This window comes from Lissotriton vulgaris, chromosome 5 (assembly GCF_964263255.1).
Source record: "Lissotriton vulgaris chromosome 5, aLisVul1.2, whole genome shotgun sequence".
Lineage (NCBI taxonomy): Eukaryota > Metazoa > Chordata > Amphibia > Caudata > Salamandridae > Lissotriton > Lissotriton vulgaris.
Genome location: NC_141693.1, coordinates 1,558,325,341 through 1,558,346,866, shown reverse-complemented (window position 1 = coordinate 1,558,346,866; position 21,526 = coordinate 1,558,325,341). Strand labels below are relative to the sequence as shown.

The following is a 21,526-nucleotide window of genomic DNA, read 5'->3' as shown; positions in this document are numbered from 1 at the left end:
TTGGCTTCACCCAAAAGATTTTTTTGCATATCTTTATCCAATGACACACCCTCCGTCAGAGTTAGAGATTGTGCAGCTGTTAGTTAAGTTTCTGTAGAATCTAAAGATTATGTGAAGGAATTTCCTGAAGTGTTTAAAGAAGGTTTATGATATTTGAAAATGTATTTCCGTTTGAACAGGCTTAAGTTTAACCCTCAATGTAAAGTGTAGAAAGTGCGTAATGTCCCTTTGATGGTGAGGGCCAGTATGAAGTAAGAGGTAGAAAAATTGATTGGTGGTGTAATTATTCAGGAAGTGGAGAAAATGGAGTGACTTGCACCTGTAGTTGTGACACATAAGGCTAATGGAGAGGTGAGGTTGCATATTGATCTTAGGGAATTGAAAAAGTCAGTTGTGGTGGATTATTATTCTCTTCCCAATATAACTGAGATGTTATGTTCACTTAATGGGGCCAAGCATTTCTCATCTCTCGATTTGATGTATGCCTACCATCAAATGATGTTACATCCACTTTCTTAGGAATTGACAGCTTTCCTAACACCTTTTGAAACTTATACATTCTTGAGAATGCCCTTGGGAATGAGACCTGCCTCTTCTGTCTTTCACCAAGCAATGGAAAGTGTTCTGGGAGGTATTGATTGGGCCAAAAAGTTATCAGGACGACATTTTGATGCAAGGGAAACATTTGGAGGACCATGCTATGAAACAGGGTGATGTGTTGAGGAGATTGAAGGAAAGCAGTTTAACATTGAAATCTGAGAAGTGCAAAGTTAATGTTATGGAAGTAGAGTATCTTGGACATTTGATTACTGGGAGTGAAATCGGCACGCCCAAAGGGGGATCTTGTTAGTAATATTGTAAACTTACCTTCTCCACAAAACAAGGAGGATTTGCTGAAGTTTCTAGGAATGGCTGAATAGTACAGCAGGTTTGTGACAGGATTTGAGGACAGAAGCAAAAGCATGAGGAATGTGCTAGGGAAAGGTGAAGAATTTGCTTGGTGCCAACTATATGAAGAAGAATTTGGAGACATTAAACATTGCTTGGATAAGTTCAAGTTCAAAAACGACTTTATTTCGATTCATAACGAATCATAAAAAGCACATAGACACAAAATGCATAATTATGGGGTACGGTTACATAAAATTACTGCATTGCTTGGATAAGGCTTCATGTTCAAGTAGTTTTGAACCTGGTGATCAAACAATATTGATGACGGATGCCAGCTCGAAAGGATTAGGTGCTGTTCTCTTGCAGAAATCGGGTGAACATGTAAGGGCCATTTTGTTTATTTCTCGTGGGGTAAGAGGGGCAAAGCTTAACTATTCAGTCATAGAGAAAGAGGCTCTGGCAGTGTTTTTGGTCATAAGAAAGTTGAGAATGTTCTGATGGAGTCAAACTTTTGAAGTTAAGCTGGATCACAAACCCCTCAGAGACGTTTTCACAAAAAGAGTGATGATTTTATTTCCAGCAGCATTCGTAAATGGGTTGTTGCTCTTTAAGAATTTGAGTTTGTGGTATTATATGCTTGACTGTTTTTCTACAATGCGTCAGTAACAGCCGGATGATGATCTGATGTGAGAAAAGTTCTGTGGCAGAGAAATCTGTGATGTAGAATTTAATGTATGCTCAGTTACAAGGGGTATTAATCAGGAAGAAGAATACAGACGGGAGCTTAGAGAGGAGAGGGTCAGACTTTACTTGGAGTGATAAGGAAGATGTCTGAAGCGTAGTCTAAAGATAACTGTGAAGAGGACATAAAAGGTTATTATTGAGTTAAAGATGAACCAATTAATATGAATGGGTTTGTTTGGTATGAGGGGCAATACAGTGGTATCACTGAGTTTTTTGAAGAAAGAATAGAAAGTCATATGGGGATATCCAAGACTAAGAAAAAGGTCAAAGAGCGGTATTGGTGGCCGGGTATGGATTTGATGATTGACAGAATAGTGAAAGATTATACAGAGTATGCATGTATAGATAAGGTGTTGAAGTGTTGGGTGCAGCCTATGGTTGTTCATAAACCTGTAGCAGGACCCTGGGTGGACATTGCCTTGGACATTTTAGGTCCAATTAGAATAACATCTCATGATAAATATGTTCTTGTGTGCATGGACATGCATTCCCGCTAGCCAGAGGTGAAAATTGTGAACTCTGTAGAAACTTGTGATCTGATTTGCTTTCTTGAGGAAATGTTTAAGAGAGAGGGCATTCTTTCTACTTTGTTGAATGATAATGGGGTAGAATTCTCTTCTGAGATCGTTGAGGAACTTTTGTATGCTCGGAGCATAACGATTAAGGAAACAGCATTGGACAGCACTAAGACTAATGGGATGGTTGAAATCTTTAACAAAGTTTTGAAAAATCCATATTGAATTCCTACATGCATGGTGCAGATTGGAAGGTTGAGTTGAGAAAGAAAGTGAGAGAGCATAGATTGACACCTAATTCCATCACAGGTGGTATTGTTAAGGAAGAGAAGAGCCAATATCATCATCTATCCTCTGTGGGTGAATGAAAAGCGTGGAGATGTGGGTGGTTGGTTTGGAGATGTTAATAAGTGGAGGGAGAAAGAGAGGAAAACGTTGTGATGGCTTGCAGATGTTACTTGCCATCTATCTTTACCAATTCCTACCCGGAAAAATCATTTATGACACTTTTTACTTGTTCAGACATGTTAACCTATTCAGTCGAAAACATGAGTTCACATACTGCATCATAAAAGCATGCAGAGTTTTACACAATGATGATATAAAATGTAAACAAAGTGAGAAAAACGAAAACTTCATGCTGATGCATTTATGTGTTGTAAAAGCTTAAAAATAACAGAGAGTTTTCGTAAATAACTATTTTCAAATGTGCATTAAATTAACACATATATGGATAGGGGTACTAGAGAAATGTAGAAAATGCTTTCTGCAAAGAAAACTGACATAGAATGAATATGGGCTTTATGTAATGCTTATGAAAAATAATACATGCACTAAAAAGTTTGTTGTTGAAAAATGTGCTTGCATCGTAATGTGCCAATAATGACTAGAAGGAGTTTTTTTTAGTAGTGCTTAATACTGACAAGTATTTTATGAAGATAATCATAACTGAATTAATGAAGAAAAGTAAATGCAAATGTATGATCTTCAATATACACAAAAGTGATTCAGCTACTTTTTCATGAAGGCCTCGCAAATGTAAAAATTTGTGAGGACCTTCACCTAAGCCCTATGAGAACTTTCTATAAAGTTCACTTCTGTTCTGCGTTACAATGGACTGACTTCTCACTAGAAGTGTATTCGATAGAACTGTAGCAAATTGTGTTGCAAACCCAGAGGAAGGCTCCTGGGAACGGATTGACTATGGACCCATTCAAGTACCTCCACCTTCCATGGAAGTGACGAAATGCTAACTAAATGGAGCATAATGAATTCTAATGGGATTGCAAAAAAGGATTATTTAAGTCATTCAGAATTGCAGGATTTACTGATCACCCCATGATAGCTCATCGTGATTGACCAATGAAACCCCATGGACTGATGAAATAGACACGTTCAAGGGGTCTTGATAGCCACAGCCCATGCAGGTAAGTTCGGTGGAGAACGGTGGGGAAGGAATTTGAACAGACGTCCAGATGTCAAGGGGAAATTAATTATTTATATAATTTTCCCTTGTCACCGTCTGTCGAAATCCCCCCCACTGGCCCCACCGCTCGTACCTGCCTGGGCTGCAGCTGTGTAAACATGAAAAATTTGGAGTATAATTGAGGAGACGGGGGATGGCTGTCATTCATCTTTCCTACCTGAAATGCTGTCAAATTGACTCTTGATCCCTATTATTCGCTTTCTGCCCCTTCTCCACTCGCTCTTGGTGGAATTGACTCTAATGAACGGAACTTTATTCAAACTTCCCAATCCTATATTCTGACGGCTGGCAAAGTTGTGGGGGGAAAAAGCCTTTCGGCTGAGAGGTCATTTGGCTCCTGCTGTGGCTTGGACTTGAACTAAATCACCTGAATACAGACCTGAAGCAAACTGTCTTGCTTTGCTTTGTATGACTAATTACTGAATCTGTATTTTTCTCATGCTCTCTACAGGGTGAATAGTGCTGCTAAAATGATCTGTGCTAAACTGTGTGATTACTTACTTTAACACATTTTCATTAAATCTGCTATCTCAATATATTCCTGATCTGTCTATGCAATTTGAGGCATTAGATAAATGATTTTCTGAATTATCTTTATGGATTCTGTCTCATTGTTTTGGTCATATCTATTATCTCAAAGAGTCTATATGTGTGGCTAAGAAATGTTTTGTTTCAGGTTTGAGAAGATTATGGTCACGTTAACAATGATCTATTCCAGGTCCTCATAGGATAATTGTTTGCATCTTCCAAGTATTCTAGTCCCTATCAGCTCAACGAAAAGATCCGTCGGAGGACCTAAGTCATGGTAACGGAGGGTAAGGAATAAAGTGATTATAAGATCTGGATGTGTTAGAAAATGGGCCTAGTAATATTAGCTGCATCAGTTGCTAGGAGTATGTTGATGAACTCAAGGCAGTCAAGGTACTGATGTGCAATCGGGGACTGGGTAAAGATTATCAGGTACATGCATCAATGTTGGATTTTTCAATTCCCTATTTGCGATTATTAAGGAATTGCAATTAAGGAACTGCAAAAGCCTATGCATGTAGGAATCGCTATAAAATTAGCGATTCCCAAACATTTCTTAATTGCGACTCGCAAATAGTGAGTCGCAGTTAAGGAATGCCTTCCCATTCATTCCGATGGGCCTACAGGCCCAAAGGAATGAATTGGAGGTTGTATGCACAATTTGTGAGTACCAATAGCTACGCTCAAATTGAGCATGCAATTTCAAGGGTACAAGGGTGTCAAAAGGACACCCAGTTGCACCCCTGAAATTGCTCTGTGCACACATGTTGCGCAAACAAATGCCCCAAGGGCATGTGTGTGTGTTACCTACAACTTTCAGAAATGCACTTTAGTGCATTTTTCAAAGTTTTTGCAAATTACCATCAAGTTCAACTTGATGGTAGTTTGCGCCCCCCCCCAGTAGTGAAATCGGTATTCCTAAGTGGTTCTTGCATTGCATAAAAGGAATCGCAAATTGCGATTCCTTAAATGCAATAAAAATTGGAGAAATCACAATTAATTGCGAATTCTCAAATTGCTAGTGCCTTGAACCATGATGCATCGCAAATGCCCTTTTTGCGGGCACAACTGGCCGATTTTTGCGTATCGCACCACTTGTGCTCGCAAAAATGGTTGCTGTATGTGCCTGTAAGTCTCCTGGCAAAGATGGGTCTAAAAGTTTAGCCAGCCACTGAGAGTAACTATAGTTACTCAATGTACATTTTGTATGCGTTGTGTGTACATGTTCTGTAACTTTGATATACACTTTTCATATGTTGTATTTCACTGTCCATTGTCATAGTTTTATGAATTGTATTCCCTGGTTACATTTTATATCTGTTGTACGGGAGGTAGTGTGTCCTATTCTAGAATTAGAATGGGTTAAGAAAAAATCGTCTTGGAGAAGCTGTAGCTTTTGTAAGCTTTTCGTGGCTGGGGCCTTTGCTATCAACCAGATTACTGAATACATGTGGTTTATTCATTATGGAGTCAATGGCGTTTCCTTGAACTCAACAAGGCCCCTGTCAAATATGGGTCTCATCATCATAAAGACAGCCATTAAACTACTCCGCAGAACTTTATAAAATTGCGACTTTTGGCTATAGCAGGAAAAAACAGGACGGAAGAAAAGCTGCAGTAGCCTGTTTCACCCTTGGAGCTGTAACTGAAGGGCCCCGAAAAGAGCATTAGGAAGACTGAAAAGATGTCCATCTATTTGTCCGAAAGGTCAGTGTTTTTGTAGAATCTTTGGTGCACATATGGCCTCAAATGGCTGCTTTTGGTTAATGCACATAGACTAAGATTTACTTTTTGGCACTTTCATTCCTATGTGCATTTGTTGAGCTCACAAACTTAAAGTATCCTTATCTCTGGTTCGACTAATCCTGTGTTACTTGTTTTTGTGACATTTGGCTTAGTAACTTTTTCTTTGTATTTTCTTAATTGTTTGGGAATTCCATAGGGTTATGTTCTTGACTTTAATGCTGTATAGTACTGCTTCACTGTTTTCTCTTTATAACCTAACAATTGAGTCTTATTCATTTGTCTTCCTTTTCAAATTTATAATTCATTTCATTGGCATCAATAAGATAGGATTTATTCCTAAGCCCCATTCATGGAAGTGTTGCATCGCTGCGATAAAACAGCAATTGGTCACTTTTCACTGCGCCCTCCTTGTGACACCATGGATGCGCCGTATTTACTGTACAGCACTCAATGTCTCAATTAATGACAGATACATCTGTAATCCTGACGTATCTGTCAGCTCTAAAGTCACGCATTGCTGCAGATGTGTCCCAAGCATGACGCAACTCCAGCAATGCTTGGGGTGCACCTATCCCCATGGCACTGCATCACCCCCTTGCCATGGGGCAGGCATAAGGTTTTGATGCAGTTGTGTCCTGGAATTGTTACAGTGAAAACTGATAGATTTGGATAACAGAAGAACTACCACAATAAACCCTTGGCAATGTCAATGACGCCTAGGACTTCCTGCCATTGCAGCTCGGACCACCCCTACTACCCCTGACATACATCGCTCACCTGAGCAGCTGCTCTCGTCCCTGTGGATGAAAATTGGACCTGATCCCCTCTAAGTGCTGACCTCTGTACACTGGAACTTCAGCAACAGGAAACTGGAGCCCAGGAATCGCAGAAAGCCAGAGACTCTCTGGGGTGGTCTGCAACCATGGAAGAATGAGAAACGCACAACCAGTCAAAATTAAATTAGGTTATCTGCTGTCTGAGGAGTCACATCCAGGGGCTGCATAGACTCCCCACTGGATGACCATGTGGTAGTGGAGCCCACGTTTATGGGGGAGCATTCAGGGGAAATCATGGGATCCTGTCTCTGAGTGTGACTGCACACCATTGCAGCTGCATGCAGCACCTTCATGTAGTGGGGACATCTGCTTCTCCTATGCCTCCCAGTATGACTGGCTCCACGAATTACATCTTGATCCATAGCCCCTTCACCCTTAACCGCAGCACCTGGCGACCACTGGATTTCAGCCAGGTCAAGCCCTGTTTAGCAGCGTCAATGATTTGTGCGTCAGCATCTGAGATCACTCGCAGCCTTTACTGGTAGAGGGGGGAGTATTTGATGCCTGACTTTCAAGGCATCGCTTAACCACTAGAAACAAGCCCCTCTGCCTCTGTACCCCCATGGCATAGTCAGGGAAAAGAATAACTGTGGCTTTATCAACTTTCACTTCCCCCAGCCTACATACCTCTCTCATGACAGCGTCACGATCCTTGTAGGAGGCGGAAGAGAAGGGGTCTAGAACCTGTCCCTGGCAGCGGGTGGCTCACCAGCACTCAATGGGCCTGCCCCACAACAAAGAATGGGGAACGTGCACCTGCTGGCAATAGGTCATGCAACCATGTCTCAGTATATACTGCTGCATCAGCCCCTTCTGCTCCCTCAGGCAGGCCCAACACTTTCACACTGTTTTGTTGGGAGCAGCCGTCCGCATCCTTCGCTTTTCTTGTCAGTGACTTCACATGTGCCATTTTAATTTAATTTAATTTTGCGTGTTTATATAGCGCTAGAATCACTCCCGGGGGAGTATCTCCGCGCTTCGACCGCTGCGAAACCCTTCCTGGCTTCCCTTAATGGGTATTTCCAGGGTGAGACCAGGCATCCCCGGCGGTCTGGTGGGGACGTTAGTGAAGATGAGGCAAGCTAATGCCCAGAGTTGCCGAGTGTGATCGCTGATCAGAGTGGGCACCGAGGCGAGAGAATTATCGAGTCCGCTGACCCTGGTCCAGAAACCTGCCGCGCCGGGAATCGAACCCTGGTCCCGGGCCATCCTCTGCTCTCGGGTCTGCCGCCTCTAAAAAGTGAGCCACACTACCTCACTCATTAGCTGCTGCACCTCCAACGCTGTGCTCAAGGGAACTCGGGGGGACTTTGGCCAGTTCTTTCTCAATGTCATGTACCTTGTAAGTCAGCTTGTGGTGATCTGCGTGCTCCAGTATGAAGTCGACTGCGCTTTTGTCTATGCGGCCCTCAAAGGAAGTGCCCGTTTGTTCAAAGGAGGTACCCACTGTGAGTACAGAGTCTAGTTTGAAGTCCAGACTGTCCACTGTCACTTGGCCATGGCGGCCAGCGTTCCCCAGCCGATCGGTTCACCAACATGGAAGAGCGCCCAAATCTCAATGGCGCCCCCATCTGCCGTTGGGCCGTTATTGTGCCAGAAACCCAGGCACTATGCATGACATGGGGTGTAGTGCAGTGTGGCCAGCCGGCCCCTCTCCTCAGGTGTATGCTAGCCAGGAATCTCATTCGGGTGGCACTGATGGAAATCCCCCGTACACCCAGGAGTTCACTAACAGGGGGTGATGAAAGGCAGCACCACACAGTCGCCTCCTTCCATCTAACAGTGGCAACCAGAATGTGTGTGCCCCATTAAGTGACAGCAGATCAAGCTGCGCGCCCAAGGGCCTGGGCCTGAACCAACCCTGGTGCCCATGTACCCGCCGCCACCAACGGCCGATATCAGTGACTAGAGCCAATTATTAGAGTCCCCCACCAGTGTTTTGTGGTGCCCTCGGAGATGTAGGCCAGCTGCAGTGCAGGGATTGCTCAGGGTATGGTGTTTACGACCCACAGGCACAAGTCCTGGACCCGACTCGACCCCTGGGCTTCCTCCACTCTGTGTCCCACCTTCTTCTCACCTGGACATCGACACTGGGGCTCAATCCACTGTACTTTCTCAGAATCTGTGACTCAGCCAGGCAGGATTTCACAAGCCTGGGTACAGCAGTTGCTGCCTAGTCCACTGGCGAACTTCCAAAGGCAGGTGATGCAACAGGGTCCCTCTAGGAGTGATGTTGCAGTGCTTCCGCCACACGAGTTTGGCACAGCTCAGGGGTCTTGCCCTACACAGCATCAGGGCAACACCACATCTTCTGGCCTGTGATACAGAGAGGCACGGCCCACCATTGGCAATCTCCTGCGTGCACCCTGGTGTAGCGGGGGCTCGTGTTATGCAATGCAGACCTACCTATGTCGATGCGCAGGAGTGCCTCTATTGATCACAGCTCAAGGGGCACCAGGCGGTCTTTTCGCAAAGGTCAACAAGGTGTCTCCATTCAACCTGACAGACTTTGCCAGGTAAGGGAGATCGATGACGCCTCAATGTCTACCGCCACAGCCCCCAGGCTTGGGCCCAATGTGGTCCGCCTCCACCGTCAAGCTGCAGCGTCTCCACAGCACCACCGCTTCTAATTCTGGGTCTCAGGCACAGGCCCAGCAAGGCCTAGGCCCTGGAGACTGTTTGCGCTTCCAGGCATCCGCTGTGTTTTCGCCAGAGATGTACCTCTTTTATTGAATGAGGCCCGGATTCTAATGGGTAGATGCATCAACGTTGTCATTTGCGATTCCTTATTTGCGAAAAATAAGGAATCGCAAATAAGGAATCGCAAATGGCAATGCATCATTTATTTCGCAATTTTATTGAGATTTGGTAAAAATCGCAATTTTTACCGAATCGCAATAAAATTGCGAGTTTCAAATAGCGAATTCGCAATTCCCATTCATTCCTATGGGCTGAAAGGCCCATAGGAATGAATGGGAATTGCGAATTCGCAATTTGAAAAACGGAATTCAACAAAGCATTTCAAGGGTGGAGAGGGGGGTCCAAAGGACCCCCCCCCTGCACCCATGAAATGCACTTTTACCTGTAAGCTACATACACACATGTCCTAAGGACATGTGTGTCTGTGACTTAACAGTTTAAAAAATGAATTTTTGTGCGTTTTTAAACAGTTTTGCAAATTACCACGAAGTTCAACTTCGTGGTAATTTGCATTTGCAATTTGTAAAATCGCAAATGTTTTGAGGATGATGCATTGCATTTAAGGAATCGCAAATTTGCGATTCCTTAAAAGCAATCGCATTTTTGGAACTCGCTAAAAATAGCGATTTTCCAAAAATGCTTGATGCATCCCAGAAACCAATTTAGGAAGTGCAAAAGGCCGATTTTTGCGAATCGCACCGTTTGCACTTCCTAAAAAGGTTGATGCATCTAGGCATATATGTTTTCTTCTCCTGGGACTCTGGCTGGTCATCCTGGCTGTTGGGGGGTTGGAGGGGGTTGTCGACTTGTGCTGAACTTGACCATGGCAGCTCTATTCTGTATTCCATTGTTTTTATTTTATATTTTTCATTGGAGGTGGATTTATAGGCTATTTTGCCTCTAGAGGCTGAAAAGTGACGATGGGCTGACTAACATGAAGTTTTTTGCCGCTAACTGGCCTTTCGTCACTTTTTTCTCGCTAACGTCAAATTTCTTATAGCCCCAACACTAGTGTTAGCACCAGTTTTCATTGCGGCTAGCTGATACAATTGCCATGTCGTGAAGTATTGTAAATACGTTGCTAACAGGGCGATTGTTTTAGGTGAGAGACAGAGTTAGGAAAAACCAAGGCAAAAACTGCAATTCTTGTAGATATAACCAAGGTGTACCAAAAATGGTGAGTGGGCCCCCTTCTATAGTAGTAATGTTGCCCAAAGCCTGAGTTTTCCTGTCCACTCAACAAATTTAAGCATTTTAATTCAGGCCATACCTTTCTTAATGCGACAGATCAGGAGGCTTAGAATTAAGAGAACGAAGAGAGCTGCTCCTCCTCCAGTCCAATAATAAATGTAGTTCCAGTGTACTGGTATGGAATCTGTAAATGATAAAGAAAGGTGTAGGCCTTTAGTTAAGTGTAGAAGAACAAAGAAGTAACTGTCCCACTTGATATATACTGGACTGGTAAATGGGACTTCCAAGATTTGGCATGCTGCAAAGGTACTGTAGCATTCTGGAGACCGAGCATTTGGTTCTTTCCAAAGGGATCAACAACTTCCACAATCAAAACTCTCAGAGGCAACGCTCTGGCTAGCACCGGGTGAGGTGCAACATTTCACTAACTGGATATAACTAAACCATCTGTCCCTAGGGGGGCACAGTCACACAGGGATGGCAAGTACAACAAATAGAGCAGACAATATCATCACAGAGTAGGCAATATCATCACAGAGGATACAGCCACCAGTTGGAGGAGAAAACCATATTGCATGACAACACAGTCATGTCACATGGAAGAGCTAACTAGATCACAACAAAGAGATAACGCAATCCCATAGAGGAGACACCAGAGAACATCATGTGAGAAAAATCACATGAAATGGTATTGAGGAGGCAACCACATCTACAGCACATTAATAGAACCAACCATTCCACCCTGTCTTTTAACAAGGGTAACAGGTTGCTATTCCATGAGGAGGCAAAGATCAGTTTGCCTTTGAAAGATTGTGACATACATTGAAAAGAACTACTCAGGTCACATGAGTAGTCATGAAATCATTTTGTGAGTTGACACAGACAACAACAGTAATGATAAACCAAAAACACAGTGATCCTCATTCCACTCGAGCGGGTTGGCTGTATCATGGAGATGAGTAATTTTCACTTTATAATCACCTAGAAAGCACATTACAGGACAAATAGGCTTACCCAGATGGGCAAAGTGTCTGTTTGTGCTCACCTGCCGCTAAGAACACAGTTGCCAGAGCCACATCGGTGCTGTTGGATTGCAGCTTCCGTCCTGCCACAACGGCCTCATAATAGCATGAAAAGGTTTGGTTCTGGGAGTAATTTCCCCTCATGGCAAAAAAGGATATCTGACTGCTCTTCTCTCCTGGCTCTGGTGACTGGCTGCCAAGAAGTCCCTTTGGGCCCTTAAAGTTAAAAGTTAGGTTTTCATAGGTAGATGGAGCTGAGCAGTTCAGGCTCACACTCTCATTTTCTTCAACTCTGCTATCAGGCCGATCCACGTACATCACGGGAGGGAAAAGCGGATCTGAAGAAGAAGATTGGAAACAAAAAGAGGGAAACCTCTATGATGTTCAATTTGCAGTATCACCTCATGTTAACTTTGAAACAGTAGATAAGCATTCCACGATGTGATATTCTATCTACCGCAAACTCTCTCAGGTAGCAAAGTGGCACATATTTCAGCCTGAGTTGATAGCTGAAGGCTTCCTATTTTCTAATAACACCATCAAATCTATCCCTGGGTTATAGAATAATGAGAAAACTACAAACCTTTAGAACTTTCAGGAAAGAATCGTTTGCAGGATTCATAATTTTTCTGAAATTAGGCTTGAAAACCCCTGGTGCAAATGATGCCTGTGTGGGAACTGCAATAACCAAATAGGTTAGGTGATTGTGAGGGTTTAGAATAAGAACCCTATGCCCCGTACAGGTAGTCCCTGCTCATGGTCACTGCAAGAGTGACAGGTGTGACAATTGTGGAGATCATGATGAATGCTGCGATAAGAAGGAAGAACACAGGTGCCCCTGAATTGAAAGAGAACCCTGGGCAGAAGTTCTATGCACCCTTAGGTACTCACCTTCCTAATGTGGTCAGAGAGATCCTCTCCAAGAGCCCTATGTCAAAGGATACAAATAGGGAAGAGCGCCTGAATCCAATATGGCATGCATGTGTGCCATCTATATACAACCAATAGGCATATTTACAAGGGCTTTATCTCTGCTTTTTTGGCTTTTAAGCCAAAAGTGCGGAGATAAAACTATCGCCTTATTAATAAGAGGGTGCTAACATGCATTAGCGCATGTTAGCACCCTTTTACCCGACGCCTCCCCCAGCATCTCAAATGAGATGCAAAGTGGGTATCACTGGGCAGTACAACCTTGTAAATATCGCTGATGTGCACATCACGATATTTACAAGGCTGCCAATGCATTTTAGCAGATGTTAGTTTTCGACGAAAACTAATGTCTGCTAAAAAGCAGATTTAGGCATACCTAATATGGGGGTGGATTGTGCTGATACGACCACAGGGTTGTATCAGCAAGGTTATCGCCATTTTGCAGGGAACATCGCTGGAAAACCAGCGATGTTCCCTGCAAAACTGCGATTTTCCCGCTATCGTTGGTCATTATATCGCTCTGGGGAAATCTGTTGTGAATAACGCGCTAACAGAGCGATATAATCGAGCGATAGACGGCGATAAATAGAAAAGCGCTAAGCGGCTTTGCGTTTATTTATCGCTGTCCTTGTAAATATGCCCCCAAATTTGTTCCCTATTCTTGAGAAGAAAAAGACCAGCCTGATACGGGAAAGTGCTAACCAGACCGTTTTAAGGCAAGTCAGTTGCAATTCCAGTTTCTTTGCAAATGATGGACAAATCAACACTGAAACTTAGCTCTTCACACTTGCTAAGTAAAAATCTGACTGACGTGAGCATTCATATAATGTTATTACTTTTTTGTTAATGACGTATGGTTTTCACAAAGACAGATCATATAGGAATTTAACCATTTCCTCCATATAATAAGTCACATCTAGAGACTTATCAATTGCCGGTGTGAGGAAATGTGTAAAGATAGGGGGGAGTGTACATTTAATCCTGCGTAGTGATAGAACCCTCAGGTACCAAAGTCAATACTTTCATCTTTGCTTATCTTATTCATTGCTGCATCTGTCAGTGTCCAAGCTCTTGGATCGCTTTGTCTTCCAATGTTTCCCTTTCACCCTGGAGATGCATCACACATATTTTGAATTCTGTGAACCTCTGGCTTGTGGGAGTCAATCATCTTTATTTCTGCCATTTGGAAAAGGTTGGTGGCTCTGCTACTTTCCATTTTTGGAGGATTAAAGACTAGGGCCCAGATGTAGGTAAATCTGATTTACCGACTCTAGAATACAGAATTTTACCGATTCGGTATTCTAGATTCGGTAAATCCGATGTAGGTAAAAAATTGGTAATTTTTACCGAATCTGTATGATCCGGTAATTACCGAATCAGTATTTATCGATTCTGTAATTACCGAATCATACAGATTCGGTAAAAATTACCGATTTTTTACCTACATCTGATTTACCGAATTTGCAAGGGGAACAGGGTGTCACTTTGACACCCTGTTGCACCCTTGATTTTGTCTTGTGTGCCATGTGAGACACATACATGCCCTTAGGGCATGTATGTGTGCCACATGGCACAGGTGTACATGCACAGATGTGCATGTACACTGGAATTCGTTATTTACCATGCAATTGTATTACATGGTAAATAACGAATCGGTAATGGCCTGGGGCACTGTTTGATATGCCACCTACATCTGTATTTACCGATTCAGTAAATTTACCGAGTCAGTATTTCACAGAATCAGTAAATTTACCGAATCGGTAAATATACTGATTCTGTAAATATGAGCCCACCTACATGTCAAATCCCAAATACCGGTCGCTAATGGCCGAAATCGGCCGTTACCGACTGGTAATTGGCGACCTACATCTGGCCCTTGGAAACTAGGGATGCAATAAAAATATACTGTTGCTGTCTAATAGTTAAGTGTATCAATGAATCCAAAAAGGACAGGTTGGGGTTGAGGGATTAAAACTATTTGAAGCTCTTCATGTCAAGATCGCGCACTACAACTCCCGACCACGCCTGAGCCGGAACTATTACTCCCATGATCCTCCGGGAGTCGTGCTAGACATCGCGAGAGAAACCATAAAGAGGAAGCAATGTCTGGGCTCGGCGTCGGGGATTCCATCTCCGTTCTCTTCGAGTCTGCAGTCTTCTGCAGAAACTTCACGGTGGGGATAAGGGTGCTCTGCACCAGTCTTATGTATCAGCAGGGGAGCTGATCGTTGTTTGTCCTGCAAATCGGTAAAGTGCAGAGCGAGCATTTATTCGGTCGGTATTGTCGGCCGACGGGGGAGTGGATGGTTTGAGATCCACGATTTCCCCAATTATTTTTGTTTCCCTCTGAGATTTAACTCTTTGCTTCATATTCTCCTCTGATGTGTTATTGGAACCTGGAGGAATACTTGGGTGCGATCTTCGCCTCATTCGGTAGTGCTTCTTGAATAAACTATCCCTAGAGCCTGTATAAGAAGCATTATACTAAGGATCAGGAGTATCTGGTACCAAGAGTGTTTATGAGATACGGGGCTGACCAAAAGCCTTTCTCCTTATGATCATAATTTGAATGGAAAAAAGGGCCATTAACGTGTGTATGATTGGTGGTACATTAATCATTATTGTCTCTGACTTCCTTTGTTAACAGGGGTTAATTCCATGAGTGGTAAAATGTTGTTGTTGTTGTAAATGTTTTTGTACTTGTATAGCGCACAGCTACCCGCAGTGGGTTTCCCGGCCATTGTACAAATACCGCAAGGGAACCCTTCCTGGCTTTCCCTGTGAAGTGTCCACTCCTGGGCACCCCCATGGTGCAAACCAGGCATCCCTTGCGTTGTGGGGGCCGTTGTGGAGACTAAGCAAGCTATTGCCCAGAGTTGCAGCGTGGGACCCATGATCAGAATAGGCACTGAGGCGAGAATATCCGGTCAGGGGAATTTACGAGCCAGAGACCCGCCGGAGCAGGAATCGAACCCTGGTCCCTGGCCAGAGCTCTGCATCAAGGTCTGCCTGCTCTAACCATTGAGCCACACTTCTCCACAGAGGGCTACACTCTACCCCTGTGATGGGCAAAGGTGTCTAGACAAGGGTATGTTCTCTTGTACAATAACCTTGCCGAAGTGATCTCATATGTACCCTGTGGATTGTGTCTTCATGTTCGTATTTATTTTTGTGTTTATCAAGTGATACTCCAATACGGTCCTCTGCACTAACAAGCACTACTGCGTATACCCAGAACTCGTATTTTGCTTTACAGGTATTTTGAGCAATAGTGGTCCATATTACAAGTACTATGTGTTTGCTAAATGGAAAGAAAGAACTTTAGTGTATTTATCTTATCCTTGCACGTTTCTTTGTGTCTTTCAGATCTCCCTCCCCGCTGTCCCCTTCCTTATCCTCCCTTCTCCCCTTCTTCCCCCGCTTGATCCTTCCAATGTCTTGTGCCATCACGGCAATCCAGGCATCGGTTAGATCTAGAGGTGGACCATACTAACATTAAAACGATCCTGAGGACCGTCTACGTGACACTTCACTAAACCAATGAAAGATTTGCTTCCAAAATTCAGTTAGAGCCGAGCATGAAAAGCAGATGTGGAGCCAATCCTCCTTAGAGCAACTACATCTAAAACATGTCCCCAATATAGTAGAGTACATTTTATGAAGGTGAGATGTAGTATAATAAAGTTGCCACATACATAAAAATGCCTTGTTTTGAATTGGCACCCTTTATAGCTTTATGCGCCCAAACATTATACACTCTCCATGATTGCAAATCTAGCCTGCAACCTGGAGCATTTTCAGTCTTTTGTAGTGGTTGGGTGCAAAATGTGCATGTAATTGCTCTTGTAAGATCTGGTACAAATTGCCTACCCCTCTAGTCTCCTTCACATAGTAACTAAGACTTATCAGATTTGCTAAAAGCTTCTATGGGGAATTGGATATTCCTTATAAAGTTGAGACTTTGAAAAAAAGTAGTGTGGATGGAAGTCCCGGATTAGTAGATTTTAACTGATCCCAAGATTTCATCACCCCTTCAACAAGGAAATCATAAAACAACGTAGCCCGCTTTCTCCCAAGTTGTTGTACTTTTGTTACTTATGTGGAAACCTATCTCATCAAGCTGGCAGGGTTCCATAATCTCACCCATCTTTAAAGGAGGAGACAGGACATCCCCAGCAAATTACAGACTGATCGCCCTCCTGGACGTGGAGGCGAAGTACTTTGCATCCCTAATCCTGGAAGATCTAACAAACTGGTTTGATGCCACAAAGAGAATACCGCCCAACCAAACAGGCTTCAGGAAAGGGACCGGGACGATGACAAACATCCTGTCTCTCTCAGTGTTAGCCGACAAATACCTACGGAAAAAACTGCCCCTCTACCTATGTTTCATTGACTTAAAGGAGGCCTTCGATAGCGTAGATCGCAACATCTTATGGAGAAAACTGCGCAGTTGGAACATCCCGGACAAAACACTGAGAGGAATCCTACTCCTTTATTCCAACACTTGGATGGAATTAAAAATGGGGAACGGAACACGGCTCTCAAGACAAATCAATACCAGCCAAGACCTCAATCAGGGCTGTGTTCTGGCACCTCATCTTTTTAATTGTTTTATGGCAGACTTAGCCCCAACCCTAAACAAGATCTCATCCCACCCACCCAAACTAGGCTCCTTATCCCTAACTCATCTATCCTACGCGGACGACGTGGTACTGTTGAGCCTAACAAAGATTGGCCTTCAAAGGTCACTAGTAGGGCTTGCGGAATTTATAACAAATAACAACCTGGAGATAAATACAACAAAAACAAAAACAATGGTCATCACTAGACGATGATCAGTCAACCCACACATCCAACTGGAGGGAACAAAAATAGAGGGCGTGACCAACTATAAGTACTTGGGCTTCTGTTTTGACAATCGACATAACCACCAGCAGCAAAAGACGTACATCGCCCAGAGAGCAAACTCATTGTCATTTGCTTTTAGATCCTTAGCCAAAAAGCTTACGGGACCATCATACAAACCTCTATTGGCAATGATAAAAGCAAAAGTGTTTCCCACTCTGTCATACGGCAGCGTGGGACTGCACGGGAAAGACGCAGAATTGCTCAATAAAATGCAGACAGCCATCTTTAAATCTACCTTCCAAATTCAACGGGGAGCTTCACCAGCCCAGATGAGATTAGAATTTGGAATAATAAATGAAATAGTGGGAAGAAAGTACTCAAATATAAAGTACTGGTACAGCTTGAAACAGAACATGACAACGTCAGAACTGCATCAAGCACTGTGGGAAGAAATAAAAGATGATGTTAAATCCCCACACAACCAGAACCTTGAGAAGGCCATAACCGAGACTGGAACAAGAAATCTCTGGGAACTAAATTTGCATTATCCAGCGTTTAAACAAGCCATAAACAAGTCAACAAAATTCCATTCTCTTCTACTTGACAAAGCCACGTTCAGCACAAGAAAACACGCTTGGATGGTCATATCAAACTACAAAACTCTCACTGCAGCCCCATATCTAACAATTACATTTCCAGCTTACAGAAAACAAAAATTAATGGGGCTCCGTCTGGGAAATTTTTCATCAACCATGGACCAACCAATTTGGCTGCATGACGGACCCAAAATCTGTAGACTATGTGGGAGCAGCAAGGAGGACTTTATTCATCTAGTTTGTATCTGCCCGAATTTAGCCCAAGCACGAGCAGTCTTCCTAAAAAAGGCAATGAACGAACGAGGCATAACAACGTGTAGATCGACGATTATGTCAACTTTGAACCCAACAGATACCCGTTTGAACTGTTTATTATTAAAGTTCCTCGTGGCTCACGCCCAAGCGTTAAAACACAACCAGGCACCCTGTCTACATAAGGACAACATAACTGCGGTAGTGCAGTGAGAGGGCTCTTTTGAACTAAACAACGTATAAATATCAGAACTCTTGGAACTATAAACTACATGGATTGCTTAATTGTTTTTAAACAACAAATCCTTGCACTAGAATGTTTTAGAATGAATTAATAGTGAATTTATCCATACAAAAGGAAATTTTAAATGAGTAGTTGATTTTATAAAATGTATTGTTATGGTTTAATTAACTGAAACAATAAAACTTTTTCATTCATTCATTCATTCTATCTCACTACTATGTGCCATCATGATTTTGGTAAGAAAGGATCTAAACTGGTACTCTTCCCTCAATTGGAAAAATCTAACCGAAACAGCCTGAGGCATCGTATATCTGCTGCGCTGGGAAGTTTTAGGATTTTGATAAATGGGACAAGCTGGATGCCACTTTCTAGCAGAATTTGTTTAAGATAGAAGTTGTCTCCAGAATGGCGTCCTGGTATTGATCTTGTGCACCAATCAATAAATGCTGCCTGATAATATTTTTTAAAATGGGGTGGTATAAGACCACCTTCTTGAATAGACAGTTGTAGAGTCTCTAATTTTGTGCGAGGTTTCTAGCCTAACCAGACACATTTTTGCAGCATTTGATCTATCTCTTAAAGCTTTTTTGGGGGGGGATTTTAATTAGTACATTTGAAAAAATAAACAGACAGAGAGGAAAAATCATCCTTTTTATCACAGCAACTCTCCCTATTATAGAGATTGGTAGGGCCTGCCCCTGCTTTAAAAGGTTCCTAGCTTTAAGAAGTGTTGGTTTGTAGTTGAATTGATTTAGCTGCGAATAATCATGTGATATGTATATCCCCAAGTACCTAACCGAACCAATATTGCAAAGCTCTTTGCTCATATCAAAAGGGAGGATTTGGACTGAACAATTAAAAAGTAAAACCTCAAACTCAGAATGATTAATCTTATGTCCCCCCAGGTCCGAAAAAAGTTGTATTTTCTTGAAAGTTTCCGAAATATTTGGCTTATCTGCAGCCAGATACAAAATTATATAGTCTGTGAAAAGCTTTAGTTTGGGAGCTCCTAATAGGGGAGCCTTAATTTGTGGATCACCAGACCATAGGGCGCATCGTTGTCACCGCTTACTCAAGCATAACCCGGTAAAATCTCGGAACCTCCACCTTGGTATTACCCCAGGAAGGTCGACACCATGTGGTGATTAAATCTCCTTTATTGATGGTTTTTCGACGCGTTTCGCCAAAACCAGCAGGCTTGTTCACAAATAAAGTACACCATAAAAAACACCATTTTTAAATCCCTTGTGAGTGACGTGAGTCACGTGAAACTACACAATGCATAGAGCTAAAGAACAGACTAGTAGTTTACCATCTATTCATTGCTGTGCGCGAATCTCAACATGATTTCAATCAAAAGTCGATATTTCATACATTTTACACCTAATTAAAAAATGACAGTTCGGCATTTCATATTACAAGTTTCAGTAAATTAGTGCTGTGAAAGGTCACAATCCGTTATTTGCTCACACACGCACTTTGTTCACTCTAAACAAATTAATAAAGCATCAAGCCCAAGTGGGCCAAAGCAGCGTGTAAAACCTCTTCCTTCATTTTAAACAAATTCAAAGTGTTTCATATCCATCCAAGTATCTAGCCCAAGTGAGCAAGATCCGGCCAGCTAAAAAGCTATGCCATTGTCAACAGAAAAGTGTCCACAAAAATTGTCTTAAAACAATGAGAAGAGATGAGATAATTACAGCATTCTATATACAAAAACGTTTTAGCAAATAATTTCTTTGTAGCTATTAAAGACTAAAGATAGCACTCTCTATACAGTTCCCAACCTCTCATAAGTGGGTATAAAGATCTTCTTCTATTTTCAGACCAGCAGGGAATTTCAAATTCAATTCTAATATGTAGCATGATTTCAATTTCTGTAGTTGTTTTTCCCTGTTGCCTCCTCTAATATTGTGGGGGGGATGGCATTGATTACAAAGTAGACTAAACTTTGAACGTCTTCATTATGGACCCGTTCAAAGTCTCGTGCTACTGGATATGACCTGTCTCCATTTTTAATAGCTCTCAGATGCTGTAAGATACGCTTATGCACAGGTAAAATAGTACTTCGCACGTACTGAAGATTACAAGCACATATTAGAACATATACAGCGTGTTCTGTCTTCAGTTATACTGGCCCTTGATCTTCTTAGTTCTTTTTGACAGCCCAGGACTGTAAGTTGTCATATTCTTACCATGCATACACGCTTTACATTTCATGCATTAAACGAAGTCAACCTTACGTTTCAACCATGAGGGATTCACACTTTTCTTTCTTTTGGAAATCATGTTACTTTCTAACATTTGCTTGAAGTTTCTAGCCCTGCGGAACGTTATTAGTGGTTTTTTGGCAACAAAGTTCCAAGTATTGGATCATTCTTAATTACATGCCAGTGTTTCGACAAGATACACCTGACTGGACCAAGTAGTTTGTTGTAGTTAGTAATCAACCTACATTCATTTTTGTTCTTCTTACATTCTTTAGTCTTAAAGAGGACCTCTTCCCTCGTCTGCTTTCTTACTTTTTCCACAGAGGTTTGTAAATGTTTCTCAGTATACCCTCTCTTTTTGAACTGATTTTTCAACTTCATCAATTCCTTTTCTTTTACTTCTGGCTCCCTACAATTCCGTACCACTCTCAAACATTCTCCATACGGAATGCTGTTCACCAGATTAGACGGATGGAAACTCGCTGCATGAAGCAGGGTATTCCCAGCTGTTTGTTTCCTGAAAAGTTTTGTCTGTAGTTTACAGTCTTTGACATAGATCGTAAGATCTAAAAAGTTAATTGATGTGTCACTGACTGTACTGATGAATTTCAAGTTAAGACTGTTCATTTGTAATTTGGAAATAAATTAATTCACAGATGTTACAGTGCCTCTCCATATAATAAATAAGTCGTCTATATAGCGACTCCAGTGTAGAATGTTATTCTCCCAATCCTCTTGGTACTGCTTCCGGACCACCTGCTCCTCCCACCAACCCATATGCAAA

The 21,526-nt window shown here is 42.4% G+C and overlaps 1 protein-coding gene across 1 annotated transcript in view; it reads right to left on the bottom strand.

The window, feature by feature from the left end:
* The window catches only part of LOC147715147 (Fc receptor-like protein 5), a 515,196-nt gene that overhangs the window by 113,546 nt on the left and 380,124 nt on the right, over window positions 1-21,526 (bottom strand). The window contains exons 9-10 of the mRNA XM_086919770.1: window positions 11,683-11,997; window positions 10,717-10,821 (exon numbers count right to left, since the gene is read on the bottom strand). Of these exons, the coding sequence (XP_086775896.1) occupies window positions 10,717-10,821; window positions 11,683-11,997 (420 nt within the window). The remainder of the gene's footprint in view (window positions 1-10,716; window positions 10,822-11,682; window positions 11,998-21,526) is intronic.